At 39.6% G+C, this 15,454-nt stretch overlaps 1 protein-coding gene across 1 annotated transcript in view; it reads right to left on the bottom strand.

The window, feature by feature from the left end:
* LOC131134589 (chloride channel protein 2) overlaps window positions 1–15,454 on the bottom strand; it is an 80,376-nt gene that overhangs the window by 50,930 nt on the left and 13,992 nt on the right. The window contains exon 2 of the mRNA XM_078792908.1: window positions 11,710–11,860. Coding sequence (XP_078649034.1) covers window positions 11,710–11,860 — 151 coding nt within the window. The remainder of the gene's footprint in view (window positions 1–11,709; window positions 11,861–15,454) is intronic.

Genomic DNA, 15,454 nt, shown 5'->3' with positions numbered 1-15,454 from the left:
ACCTTAACCAGGTTCCACTGTATTTATATTAGAAATCTGTTCCTCTCCTTCAAAAAGTGTGTTTTCTCCACAGCAGGGTATACACAGTCAGTGTGGAGTGGGCTTGGCTCTTGTCCGAGAAACTTGTCATGCTAGTATTGTTGCTAAAGAACTGCACAAGGAACAAAGACGTATTTGAGTGTTTGTCCCAGCATACTTTGTGGCCACAAAGCAGGACTACTTTGACAAACAGTGCAAAGTTTTATATGCTTGATGTTGCATTTCTTTTTTCTGGCTGTGGGATTAACATTAAACCCACTCAGACAACTTTGATGCAAGTCATTTCCTGTATTAAGGGCTGATGGATCAAAAGTCCAGGGACCTCCGTCTGCATCTTTCTTCCTGTATCCATTTTATCTTTCCATTTCTAGACCTTTGCCATCAACCTCGCCATCTATTTCTTTTATTGCTCTTTCTCTCTATCTGCATTTTCCCTCCTCCCTCTTACTTTTTTGCTCACACACTCTGCAGCCCACCCACACACACACACCCCCAACCACTCATATCTACTGTTGCAGCGTCAGCGCTTCCGCACTGCAGTCCTTTGCAGACATGCAATGAAATACAGTTGTAGCCTAATCAGCTTAAGAACATCTGCTCTGTATAGAAGCGATGTACTGAAGTCGACTAGAGCAAAACAATTAATTAATCACCAACTAACATATTTATTAACTCTTTCTCACACGTGGTTGATAGAGGGTACATTATATCTGTTTGGTTCTTTATATCTTTGTATGTGTAGTCATGACACAATCTGTTTTTATGCTACAGAGATGAGGAAGACATTGATCATCACGATTGTCTGCAGCTTGCACGGCCTAATCACGACCATTCATCTCGCCTTTCTCTCTCTCTCACACACACACATAGAAAATAGAAACACATTGAGAGTTCTTTATTACTTTCCATTAGGGCTTGGGGCAAGCTCCAATAAGGCCAGAATGAGGGTGTTAGTCAACACACACACAGGAAATACACAGAATGTGGAAGATATTTTTATGCTGACTGTTAAATTATTAGAGGGCCATAAGGTTGGGGGTGTGTGCAGAAAGTTATTATGAAAATAATGTCAAATTTCACTCTAATAAATTACGTATCAAGACACAATGAAAAAAATCAAATGTAATTGTGACCGGAGCTGTTTGGATGTATTTTGATTTTTTCGGATCACATTTTTTATGCTAGAGGGTGTCGCCTATTAATACTCCAATAGGTGGTGACAATATTCTGTGGGTTCTGTGAAAAACAACTAAAAAGGTCCTGTCCACACAACATATGAAATATTTCAATATTGAACAAAGCAAAATTTGTTCTCAATCAAAAATCACTCCACATTCTTTATTGCTCTCTGGTTCTACCATATCTTACTTATTGTGTGGAAATATGGGGTAATAACTATAAAAGCAATCTTCATTCGCTAGATGTACTGCAAAAAAGGTCAGTAAGGATAATTCATAATGCCGCCTACAGAGAACATACTAACTCCTTATTTCTAAAATCACAAATACTTAAACTTGCTGATATAGTTCATCTTCAAACAGCTAAAATAATGCATAAGGCTAAAAATAACCAATTACCTAAAAATGTCATCCAATACTTCTCTACAAGAGAGGAGAAATATGATCTCAGGGATGACCTACATTTGAAACACTTCTATGCTAGGACTACGTTAAAAAGCCATAGCATTTCAGTATGTGGAATCAAACTATGGAATGGATTGAGTAAGGAAGTCAAACAATGCACAACGATGAGCCAATTCAAGAAACAATACAAGCAGTTGATGTTTGCTAAATACAAGGATGAAGAGTCTTGAACCAGTCATGATGTGCTATATATATCACTATATTGACACTTACTATGGTACCCATTATGTCATTGGATGGTCATATCACCTTGTACTTCGGTACGTGATTTAAAAAAAAAACAAAACAACTTTTCCTATATTAGGAAAGCAGGAAGTGAACAAATGTAACAGTTACTGATTGTAAAAGTACCAGATGGAGGGGTAGGATTTAATAAGCTTTGCTTCTTCCTACTCCTTTTGGACATGTGGAACTGTGAACTGATTATGTGATGCATTCAATTGTAATCTGATGCATGTTCAAATAAAATAGAAATAAAACCATTACCATTACCATTACACTGGAATGGTGCTGGGTGCCGGCCGGGTTAGTCAATAGTTGCGTCCAGATGGTACACATAAGGTACACCTACTGGGAGTGCTCCGATACATCTGCCACTGATCAGTATGGGCCGGTTTCTATGAAAAACCACGATCCAAATTGAGTCTTTATTATTTACTGTTGTCTGTATGCAAACAAAGCACTGATAATGTATGTCCCAAAGCGAATGGGGATGAAACATTAATCTGGATTAACTACAGATGAACAGTTATTGAAGATTAATAATTAGCAAGCGCAGCTCAGGTTTAATGAAAAGTTGAATGTTAAAGGGGTGTTTTTTTTCTGTTTACTTGTTTACCAGACACAAAGTCCTGGGCTGGTGCTTCCAGAACATATGGATACCCTGACCCTGGAGGACAGATAAACCACAGAGCATACAGTAGTTGTCACATGCCGAGTACAGTATACATCATTGCAAACACAAACAAATAACTAAAACCCATTACTGCATTTCTGTCAGGAATATAATGTTTGTCATTGCACTTGTTTTCTGTCCATCATTCCATGTGATTTTACTAAAATGAGTTATGATTATGAAACTAACATACATACAGTATGCATTTCTGCTGTCATGGAGTCAGCAGAATATTTTTCCTTGACAGTTTCTGTCCTATAGATGTATCAAGAACAAGAATGAAAACAGGTGAAAGATGAGTTTGTGATTATGTTGGTCGTGTGCAAACTCAGCAGCATAACAGAGTGAAGAAGATGGATGGAGGAATAATACTAAAATGCAAATCTCTTGGTCCGGGATAAGAGTTGGAATGAAGAGGGGGTGTAAAGGCTAGGAAGAAAAATGCATCATGAATCATTGTGTAGGGTGCCTAAAAGTTGCAACTCTTGATTTTACAAATGATTTCATTCATTTTCTACCGCTTTTCTACCCCTCACGAGGGTCGCAGGAGTGCTGGAGCCTATCTCAGCTGTCTTCGGGCGAGAGGCGAGCTACACCCTGGACTGGTGGCCAGCCAATTACAGGGCACATATAGACAAACAACCATTCACACTCACATTCATACCTATGGACAATTTGGAGTCGCCAATTAACCTAGCATGTTTTTGGAATGTGGGAGGAAACCGGAGTCCCTGGAGAAAACCCACGCATGCACGGGGAGAACATGCAAACTCCACACAGATATACCCGAGGGTGGAATTGAACTCAGGTCTCCTAGCTGTGAGGCTTGCGCGCTAACCGCTCGGTCGCCATGCAGCCCAAATGATTTCAATGACCGAATAATTGTTATGAAAGAAAAATGCAATTGAATGCTTTATGTCTGTTTAAAAAAATCCCCAGCATGCCTTGTGGTACCTTGTTGTAAACAGCTGAAGTACACATTAACATCAAGTCAACATAGATGTGATAAAGTAGTATCAGCGCAGTAGTAAAGTAGATACATTGTTGTTTATTATCCTCCACTTATATAGTAGTCGTTGCCCAAAGTGTATGTTTTTGTGTTAAGTTGGTGTGTGATGATTCCAGACCCGACTGCACTAAATTAATTTCTGTGAAGTAGGATTCAATATTAATACATTTTTACGTAGTTATAGCATAGAAAACCTGTCTATAACTTCCATAATATGTTTTGGACCATTATTAGACCCCTGTACACATGAAATAACACCCCTATAGTCACTTTTATGCTCCTCTTATTCTTTGTTTACATCACATTACTCAACTGTAATGCACACGTTACGGGATTATTAAAGGGACAAAAGAGACGGCCGCCACTTGGGCTTCAATTAATTTGTTCAAAACTAAAATAAATTGGGGGAGAAGGACACAGTCACACTCTGAGAAATACTGTCCAAACATTTTTGAAGGAAGGGTTGTAATTTCATTTTTAATTTTTTTATTTTACTTTTTAATTTTACTGATGCTTCCAGAAATGTGACTGGCAATTCATTTGCAGTTGTTAGAACTGGAAGTCTTCCAACAGGTAGAATAAATACCGGAAGAATACATGATCAAATTCGGTGACTTAGTTGCCGAGGCTGGCGGACAAGTGGACAGGTAGATTTTTTAAAATATAAAAGGATTTTAAAAAATGAGAATTATATGGAAGGAAACTCAATCATGTATGTGCAGAGAGATTGAATCGGAAAGAAATGAAACAGTGTGATGCCTACAGCAATTACTTACTACTGATTTTGCAATCAGTGAAGAGATCAACGTATTGAAATAGCAATAAAAAAGACAAATTTCAGTGTCTGAGCACTATGGTTACAGCTGCAATACGACATGTCCGTCCGTCGTGCTAAAATAAAATAACATAATTGCTTTTCTTTGGAATAATAATATTGGATTGTTTTGGCAAACACTTATTATGTAACCAGTGGAGCTTAACGGTTGTCTTAACTCAGGGGTCGGGAACCTTTTTGGCGAAGAGAGCCATGAAGGCCAGATATTTTAAAATGTGTATCTGTGAGAGCCATATACATTTTTTTTAAACATTGAATGCAATAAAATGTGTGCATTTTTATGTAAGACCAACAGTTTTAGATAATGGGCTCTAATTACGTAGACCAGGTACACTACCCCACGCCAATGGGGTGTGGCCAGCACACTTTCGTGAGCAGCGCAGTGTCTAATAATAAATCAAATACTTGTTGCCATTAATACAACTTCTGCTGCTGCATAGTTTTGCACCGTACTCCGTAGACGTATTTCATTCTTTTGGCCATCTTCGTCAGAAGGCTTGGTTCTGCAGCTTTAGCTATTTGACTAAAGGAGGAAAGTTTACATTTACATGTTTTTTTGACATCTCAATGACCGAGGTAGACTACAGCATTACCCAGTAATAATCAAGTTTTGGTGTTTGACCTGGAAAATATCATCAGGAAAGATGGATATGGTTGGCCGTATTGCAGCAGAATATAGATGGATGAATTAAAGTGCATAAGAAAGTTGTTGATTTTGAATATTATTTTTAACAGTCATTTCTGTGATGGTTTACTTTAAAATGTTAGCAAAAATACATTTTTATTGTGGTAAGAAATGCTTGAGAGCCAGATACAGTCATCAAAAGAGCCCTACCTGGCTCCCGAGCCATAGGTCTTAACTTATAGGTGTTAGTCACCTAGGCCTGCATATATATACAGTGAAGAAAATAAGTATTTGAACACCCTGCTATTTTGCTATTTCTCCCACTTAGAAATCATGGAGGGGTCTGAAATTTTCATCGTAGGTGCATGTCCACTGTGAGAGAGATAAACTAAAAAGAAAAATCCAGAAATCACAATGCATGATTTTTTAACAATTTATTTGTGTGATACAGCTGCAAATAAGTATTTGAACACCTGTGTATCATCTAGAATTCTGACCCTGAAAGACCTGTTAGTCTGCCCATTAGAAGTCCACCTGCACTCCATGTATCATCCTGAATCAGATGCACCTGTTTGAGGTCGTTAGCTGCATAAAGACACCTGTCCACCCCATACAATCAGTAAGACTTTAACTTGTAACATGGCGAAGACCAAAGAGCTGTCCAAAGACACCAGAGACAAAATTGTACACCTCCACAAGGCTGGAAAGGGCTACGGAGCAATTACCAAGCAGCTTGGTGAAAAAAGGTCCACTGTTGGAGCTATCATTAGAAAATGGAAGAAGCTAAACATGACGGTCAATCTCAATCGGAGTGGAGCCCCATGCAAGATATCACCTCGTGGGGTCTCAATGATTCTAAGAAAGGTGAGGAATCAGCCCAGAACTACACGACAGGACTTGGTCAATGACCTGAAAAGAGCTGGGACCACCGTTTCCAAGGTTACTGTAGGTAATACACTAAGACGTCATGATGTGAAATCATGCATGGCACGAAAGGTTCCCCTGCTTAAACCAGCACATGTCAAGGCCCGTCTTAAGTTTGCATATGACCATTTGGATGATACAGAGGAGTCATGGGAGAAAGTTTTATGGTCAGATGAGACCAAAATAGAACTTTTTGGTCATAATTCCAATAAGCGTGTTTGGAGGAAGAAGAATGAAGAGTACAATCCGAAGAACACCATCCCTACTGTGAAGCATGGGGATGGTAGCATCATGCTTTGGGGGTGTTTTTCTGCACATGGGACAGGACGAGTGCACTGCATTAAAGAGAGGATGACTGGGGCCGTGTATTGTGAGATTTTGGGGAACAACCTCCTTCCCTCTGTCAGAGCATTGAAGATGGGTCGTGGCTGGGTCTTCCAACACGACAACGACCCGAAGCACACAGCCAGGAAAACCAAGGAGTGGCTCCGTAAGAAGCATATCAAGGTTCTAGCATGGCCCAGCCAGTCTCCAGACCTGAACCCAATCGAAAATCTTTGGAGGGAGCTCAAACTCCGTGTTTCTCAGCGACAGCCCAGAAACCTGACTGATCTAGAGAAGATCTGTGTGGAGGAGTGGGCCAAGATCCCTCCTGCAGTGTGTGCAAACCTGGTGAAAAACTACAGGAAACGTTTGACCTCTGTAATAGCAAACAAAGGCTACTGTACCAAATATTAACATTCATTTTCTCAGGTGTTCAAATACTTATTAGCAGCTGTATCACACAAATAAATTGTTAAAAAATCATGCATTGTGATTTCTGGATTTTTCTTTTTAGTTTATCTCTCTCACAGTGGACATGCACCTACGATGAAAATTTCAGACCCCTCCATGATTTCTAAGTGGGAGAAATAGCAAAATAGCAGGGTGTTCAAATACTTATTTTCTTCACTGTATATCTATATATATATATATATACATATATATTATATATATATACATATATATATATAAAACTCAATTTCACCCATGGTATAATAGTCCTAATACTAATTCTATTCTAGACCATATTGTGCACCGCTTGCCATAAACTAGAATTACAACCAGGCGCCTTGGGACAGGAGTAAATGACGTCACCAGATTCATCTTCATGGCAAGCCGTGTTCCGGGTGCATCTTAGCTCAACCTGACTTTGTTGTATTAGAAAATCAATGCCAAAGTCGACACTGTGTATTGAGAATTCTCCCGATGCTGACTCACACAGGATCAGTGCCAGAGGCAAAACAGTGAAGCACTTGACAACAGAGGTCCGACATTCACAAACACACACAAACACACACACAAATGGCATTGGACCAAATATTGATCCGTGTCTCTTTGATATATTAAATTAAAATCCAACTTTCCCTACTCAGAAATTAGAAAGCAATGGTTGTGTGTGTGTGTGTGTGTTACATCTGGACTTGACTGACTCTGCAGCAGTGTTTTACTAAGACTGCCGTACAAAGATGCCAAGCTATCCTCACACAACCCTGGCGGCAGCATCAATGTAAGTACAGCTGCAACAATTAATCCATGATTAATCAGTTATCTGAGTTTTCCGAACTTTTTAAACATTTTCTTAGTCATCCTTGAAAGCAAAACAAGATTTTCCACACAGATTGATTTGGTCCGTATTGGGCCCAACCAATTCCTCGATTAATGGAATGCTTTGGATTAATTCTATGAAGTAAAAATTAATCAGCTTTTTTTTTCGTTCTCTTTTCATTTAATTATTCTATTTTTTTTATTGTTTAGAGTTTCTATTGATGTATTTGATGTGCTTCATGTGTTCTGTGTACAGTTTGAATGACTTTAGGTACGAGTTACAAATTACAATAAAATTCTATTTACAACACATATGAAGAATGGAACTCATTTGTAACCAGATGACCGCCTGCATTCTGGTTATTATGCATGTCACAAAATTTTGTAAAAACAAAAAAAGGTATTTTTCAATATTTTCCTTATTGAAGTACTGGTTCAGTCACCTTTTAAGTACCAATTTGGCACCAGTATAGAATAATACATAAATAACACCCAACCCTAGACATAAGCGGGCCCTCTGTCCAGCTTTTCCAGTTCCTATAGAGCAGGGGTGAGTCTACGGATATACGACTATGGTTGTTTTGGTTTAGTTGTTTGTTTCAATAAAGTTATTGTTGATCAACCACCTCTTCATCATTCTCTTAACATCCTGGCAAAAGTTACATTTTTATATCAATAAAAAAAACATCAAAATCTGTGAGATGTGTAACCTGGAAGAGTTTCAATCTGTGGAATGGGAACATGATACATTTCCCAGCATGCTTTGCTACAGTTAAAATGATCCCTTTTGACTGTCTTTTACCTTTTAAAAGGTGTTATTTTGTATAATCGATGCTTCCTGTTTTAGTCGTGTCGGATTTTTGGTCTGAATCTGTCACACTTATTCTTAATGTTTACTGTATATAATATTTATTTGAAATCAAAATCTCACTGGAGGAATGGCTTATTTACTCGGATTGCTGTAAGCACTTTGTTTAATAGGGTCCGTGAGGCGGGCCAACTCAACAGTTCTATGGGCCGGATTTGGCCCCTGGTCCTGAGTTTAACACAAGGGTATGAAATTGGTTGAAATTGGGGAAGAAGGGACAAAACCAAGAGAAGATGGCATGTGGAGGGAGTCGTGGAGACAAAACAAAAATAGGAAGTGAAGACAGAAGAAGATGAAAAAAGAAAAGCACATGAAGAAAGAGCAAATGTCGGTCGCTAGGCGCCTGCCTGTCACCATAGCAACATCAGGGGCCACATTGAGCTCCTGCTACATCATACCCGATGATGCGAAACGATGCGCTTGTGTGTGGATGTGTGTCCTGGTGTAGGTGGACAGACAGAGACAAGCAGGCCAGCGAGGTTGGGAAAAGAAAAGAAATAAAATGACAAAAGGAGTTTATATTTCAACACGGCACAGCATCGCAGCGTAGCGGTTAGGGCGTCTGGGGTTTGAATCCACACTGGAATATCCCCTGCAGGTTTCTACTGCTTTGCATGTATTTAAAACCCAGAGTACCCGGAGAAAACTGTTCTTTCCGGGCATTCCGGCTTCCTCCAACATCCCAAAACTAATGATACTGCACAAAAAGGAAGAGTATTATCTGATTAAATCCGATTTACAGTAGCAGTACGAGTGTTTCTTGTTCATCAATCATTTCAACCCAATAAATATTTCATTCATGGGGCTTTAATAGCAGAAGAAAAGAAGTGGATCAAATCCAGATCCAAGCTTTTCCACTGAGAGTCGCATATCGGTATGGGGGCTGTTTATATTCTTCACCGTGCTAATATCAGACCTGTATCTCCATTTGTAAATTTCATAGGAAACCAAAAATAAAATATGAAACTATTGCAGCCTCACTAGTGAATGCAGTGAGGTAATTCAGTTAAAGAGAAAGAAAGCAAAGGCAGGATCTGATTTGTTTTTTTCCTACTACTTAGTGACTTAATGCACTGCAGCTCAATGCTGCGCCCTGTTGGTCAATTGCTGAAACAACATGGGGATTTTTCTTAGAACTAAATACAATTGTAAACAATACTTTATGTAGCTGAAAGACTGCCTTGTCTACCATTGTCAAATAACAGTAAATGTTTGTTTACTATTGAGAGCTGCTAGAAGTGATGCTCCTGAGGGGTCATGCGGTGCAGACTTATTAAGGTGGTTGCCACATTTAGCTTCATTAAGCCACAGTGAATAGATAGTGTTTAAATAATAAATAAGTGCAAGCAACCGTAGATCGTATTGCTGCCCGAGACGAGGCTTTAGTGTGTTGGTGTGCATTGTGTGTCAGAGTTCTTTATGTTTGATTTACTGTATTGCTGGTGTATCGGTTTGCCGGTTCATTGAGAGTTGAAGCATTAAAGCTGACTGGTGAGATGAAACCAGTTAGGGCACATACACACCATTAGTTTGTGTTGATATGTGCATGGAGTGTCTTTGAACAGGAGAGGGTGCTACAATTGCAGCTAAAAGGCAGGTGCATTTAAAGAAGAGGTGAAGAGATGTGACTGTACTTTTTAACTCCATGTAATGTGGTTTGCAGGTCAGCAGCAGAGGAGAAAGGAACGGCAGTTGATTGACAGTCAGTTACTGTACTGCACTGTGAATTGTCTTGGCGTGGTTCAGTGCAAATTGTTACGTGTCGTCCAAAAAAAATTACATTTATAGAAGTAAGGCATGTACTTTCCCTATTCTTTGTGGGATCTTTATGCAATTTTCATCAGTCATATGCAATCAACACCAAAGTAACACCAGTAAATATTCATTTATTTTCTACCGCTTATCCTCACAAGGGTCGCAGGGGTTGCTGGAGCCTACCCCAGCTGTCTTTCGGCGAGTGGCGGGGTACACCCTGGACTGGTCGCCAGCCAATCACAGGGCACATATAGACAAACCACCATTCACACTCACATTCATACCTATGGACAATTTGGAGAAACCAATTAACCTAGCATGTTTTTGGAATGTGGGAGGAAGCCGGAGTACCCGGAAAGAACCCACGAATGCATGGGGAAAACATGTAAACTCCACACAGAGATGGCCGAGGGTGGGATTGAACTCGGGTCTCTTAGCTGTGAGGTCTGTGCGCTAACCACTCGACCCACCAGCAAACAATTCCCCAAAAACACAAACCCAATTTCACTTAATTGGTCTGAAACTTACACGCCGTCCTCGTTTTATGACATTTTATGGTCATGACGTACTTCCATGAATTATTAATACAGTACAAAAACTAAAAGAAAACATACTGAGGAAGGACTATGTTCTTTTTAGTCACCTTTCTTTCCCTTTATTCTGCCTCCCAAGCAGAGGCCGACTCTTCCGCTCGCAGTGCGTAAAAAAAAAACGTTAAAAGCGAAAAATTATGTGAAATTCCAAATATGTAAAATGTTCAAAAAGTGGAGAACTGCAGATCAACACTGGCTGCATGCCAATCATAGAGGATCTCTGAAGGATCAATCATAAGTTACACTGGTAACTTAGCGGTGTTTGGCACTGTATTTAACTTTAAATGTATTTTATATAGGCGGCACGGCGGTCGAGTGGTTAGCCAGCAGACCTCACAGCTAGGAGACCAGGGTTCAATTCCACCCTCGGTCATCTCTGTGTGGAGTTTTGCATGTTCTCCCCGAGCATGCATTCCAAAACATGCTAGGTTAATTGGCGACTCCAAATTGTCCATAGGTATGAATGTGAGTGTGAATGGTTGTTTGTCTATATGTGCCCTGTGATTGGCTGGCCACCAGTCCAGGGTGTACCCCGCCTCTCGCCCAAAGACAGCTGGGATAGGCTCCAGCACCCCCCAGGACCCTCATGAGGAAAAGCGGTAGAAAATTAATGAATGAATGTATTTTATATATTCTCCTCGCACCGGTTGCACTGCTTAGTTATCACTATTGATTTCATAGGTGCAGATCCTTTCATATGTTCAAGGATACCACCGCTAACCTTCATGATGGTTGCAGGCATCAGACATTCTCCACGTCTTGAGCATTTACAATATCCGACATCACTTGATTTTTCACTTTCACTTTCCTTTGCTTTGATGCACTTCCATCACAAACATCTGCCTTACGCTTGGAAGACATGATGACGAGAAAAGGTTAACTAAAAAAAAAAATGATGTCCTTCCTCAGTGTAATATCGTGTGTTATAACACTTACTGCGACACTTGGCACAGCGTCCTTTGTCGTATTCCAGCAGGTCCAAGTTCCGGCTTCGCTCACTGACCGATCGCCTCTGTCCACTCTCCCTCAGCCGAGCTGCCTCTTCTTTTGCGTACACCCCCAGCTCCTGGGTGTAGCGCCCATACATCTACAAAAGTCATATTAGGAAGAAAATTTTTTTTTATCTCCATCATGCCATTTTTAATAAGTTAGAATGATTTAGACTAGAATAAAAAGTTCAAGGATTGTTCTTGTATCTAATGTAGCAAAAAAAAAAACATAAATAAGATGCGAAGATCTGTCGACTGTTAGCAACAATGCCTTATCTGGGGTTCAAAGGTCAATCTACAGGGCAGTAAATAGTAAGTAAATGGTGTACTGTTTTTAAAAACACATGGTACAAAAGTCATTAAGTCAGCAGTACAAGAGACAGGAAGACGAATACTCCGCCTAGGTCACCACTCCTTCCTTAATGCCGTTGGGCAGGAAGAGTGGCAGCAGTCAAACCCTACCTCGACCAGTCAAATGAGGTCACCGAGTCGGATTTTTGTAGAATGAGATTTGCTGAAGTTTGACAAAAAAAACGATGTGGAATTAATTCACAGTCTTTTAGCCTTTATGTTTCATATCCATTCTAAAATTTATGAAATAAATAAAATTTGTGACACAAATGTAACAGAAATGCATTATTTAATGACAACTTGCTTCTGTTGTATGCATTCTTCCAAATTGCACTGTGTGCTATGTCGTTGTATTGTAAAAAATAGAACTACATTGGGAATCAGGTAGTAAAAAGAACCATCATTATTTAATTACTACAATTATTAAATATTATTTGTCATGAGAATCTCTGAATGTTCTTAACTCCTATATTGTCATGCTAGCGTTGTATCAAGCAGAATAACACAAAGCCCTACAAGGATTTAGTTAAACTTCCCATTGCTGAAGTCATGTTCCTCTTTATACTCCAAAAAAAGTTAAAAATGGACAGGGGATGGGACTTTCAGCTGTAATGGCACAAAATAATTCAAAATGCCTAAATTAAGCACATTTATAAAGCAACAAAAATTGGGCCCAAAACAGGCGGAACTTGTGGAGACATTAAATCCTTCAAGGCTAACATCTGACCCTACAATCAGATGCTAGAACAAATGAATATTTGTTTTGGGTGCTCGCTTGTACTTGTCCTCTTGTGTCTGTTGATCCAAGATGAAAATAATATTCACTGCATACCATTTCAATGGGTAAGGTACCGATGACTGCATCGGTCCATTGGCATTGTGTACAGGCAGTAGGGAAATCTCACCCTTGTACTTGGACCATTTGATTGACAGGTATTCCAGGATATTCATCATATCTCCAAGTTGTGAGGTTGTTGCTTTGTGAGGATTATATTGGAACAAAGTAAATGCTGTTTTGAAGGAATACTCGATTTAAAATCCAATGAAAATGACTCGACACACAGCTGGCAACACAATTGGTGATAGCATCATTGTCTAGGGATGCAAAAGTGTTGCCGCCACATTGAGGAAAATGACCCCGCACACACACACACCGTGCCTTGCTTAGCAAGGTAGAGAAGAGGCCAAGTACTGGATGTCTCCTCCAGACCTAAACCACATTAACTCATTCAATCCCAGCCATTTGTCAAAAGCTGTACTCTCTCGGAACCAGTTATTTTGGATGATTTTGACTGATTTTTCAAAGCATACAGAATATTGTGTCCTAGGGCATTATAAACATGGTATATATATATATATATACTATTTTTTTAAGTAATCAGCAATAGAATATCATCAAAATATCACTTCACTTAATAACTTTCACTTAATATTTAGCCATATACTGTACATTTAAATGTCTAAACAATGATGCCACAACATACACACACAAAAATGGCTGTTTTACATGAAAATGTTTTTTTTTTTTACAAATATAACACCATGAACTATTTACAGTTTTCACATTTGCAACTTCTTCGTATTGTACAGCTTTAAAGTGGACTTATTGTGCTTTGTCTACTTTTCTGACCTAACATACCAAAAACCTAATTCTAAAATGCTAAAACTACTTAACATTCAGAGACGTATTGAAGTAACCTCTTTTCTTGAGAAACTTCACACTGTCCAGTCTCTACTTCCGGATGTTAAAAACGGACATTTTAAAAAGATAAATCATTGTTCATTATCAACTCTTATAAAGTACATTTTATCAACTAGTTAGTTTCGGCAGCTATCCAGAAGTCCTCGTGAGCACTTGTGAGTGTGAGTGGGCCTGCCTGGAAGCGGGTGGAATAAATTAAAACAGACCGTTTTTCGTGGGAAGCACAAAAGCCAAAGAAATCCAGCTGGAATAGGTGCAGATTCTGGAAGATCTAGAAAGCTTTCAGTGCTGGTTATCATGTGGAATTGCTCTATAGGAGTCCACAACTCAATATATCAATATATACTGCTATATATACATATAAAATGGTGAGGGGAAATGCTATTCTAAGTACTAAGTACTAAGTCAGGGGTGCTCATTAAGTCGATCGCGATCTACCGGTCGATCGCGGAAGTGGTACTGGTCGATCGCGACGTGACATTAAAAAAATATCCTAGCATCAATGCCGTCACTTGATTGATATACAGGGCAGCCATTCAGATGACAACTGAATGTTGCCCTTCGGGTGACCAATCAAATCAAACAACGTCTCTAAGTGCAGCAGAACTTACAATGTCAGCCTATCATCCATCCCCGTTACTTGATTGACATACAGGACAACCAATCAGATGAAAACTAAATTTTGACCTTTAGGTCACCGCTCATGCGTAAACAACGATGCAAAGTGCTAAGCTAGTCGGCGAATTGCGTCAGATTTTAAGCCCTTGCTAAAGTTTATGGTCACTAAAATGAGTGAAGTAGCTGGACCAAGTAAAAAGGCAAAAACATATCACTTCCATACGGAATGGGAGGTGGACTTTTTTTTTTCCACAATGTCTTTTTCGAAGTGCGTTTGCCTGGCTAACCTGGCTATCAGCAGCTACTGTCCGGACTATGCATCACTGGCTGATTCAATTCAGTGCAAGTCATCAAAGTAAACTCAGGTAATTACAAAAAATGTTAATAGTTAATTATGTGTGTTTTGCAATATTGGCTCATTTGGTTATGTAAGGTACATCAACATACATTGTACGTACAAATAGTCCTCAATACATTTGAAAATAGATGTTTTGCATTTTTGTAGTGGGTAGATCATTTTGACTCGGTTATTTTAAAAGTAGCTCGCATGCTGAAAAAGTGTGAGCACCCCTGTACTAAGTTGTCTAAGTACTCTGTATCCGTTTATAAAATGTGCAGATAAACAGAGACACTTTAGCCGTGGGGAGGCTGAAAAGGGGAAACATAGAAGGATGTACAGTAAATTAGAGTTTACTATGCTCCTGTGGGGCACCACAGGGGGCTAATCGGGAAGTCTTATGTGCTTGTGCCAGGCTGCCATGCCAACCCTCAAGCCCCCTGTTGCACTCACTCAGAGCTGTACAAATACGTTGAAGAAAATCGGGATAGATGGACGACAACAAAATAAGAGCAGGAGGTGCTCGAGCAACGGAAAAAAAGGCAGAATGTGTCAGTAGGAAGGGGTTTCTGTCGTATCGCACTATGGGCGGCATTCATGTGAGGGGAATTTAGATTCGAACTTTGCATGCGGATGAAAGCGTGGCGTCAGGCGTGGGAAGGGCAGAAAAAAAACGCAGCTGCT

Source organism: Doryrhamphus excisus, linkage group LG8 (genome assembly GCF_037039965.1).
Source record: "Doryrhamphus excisus strain RoL-2023G ecotype Guam linkage group LG8, RoL_Dexc_Guam_v1.1, whole genome shotgun sequence".
Lineage (NCBI taxonomy): Eukaryota > Metazoa > Chordata > Actinopteri > Syngnathiformes > Syngnathidae > Doryrhamphus > Doryrhamphus excisus.
The sequence above is the reverse complement of the archived record's forward strand: the minus strand, read 5'-3'. Positions and strand labels throughout refer to the sequence as shown.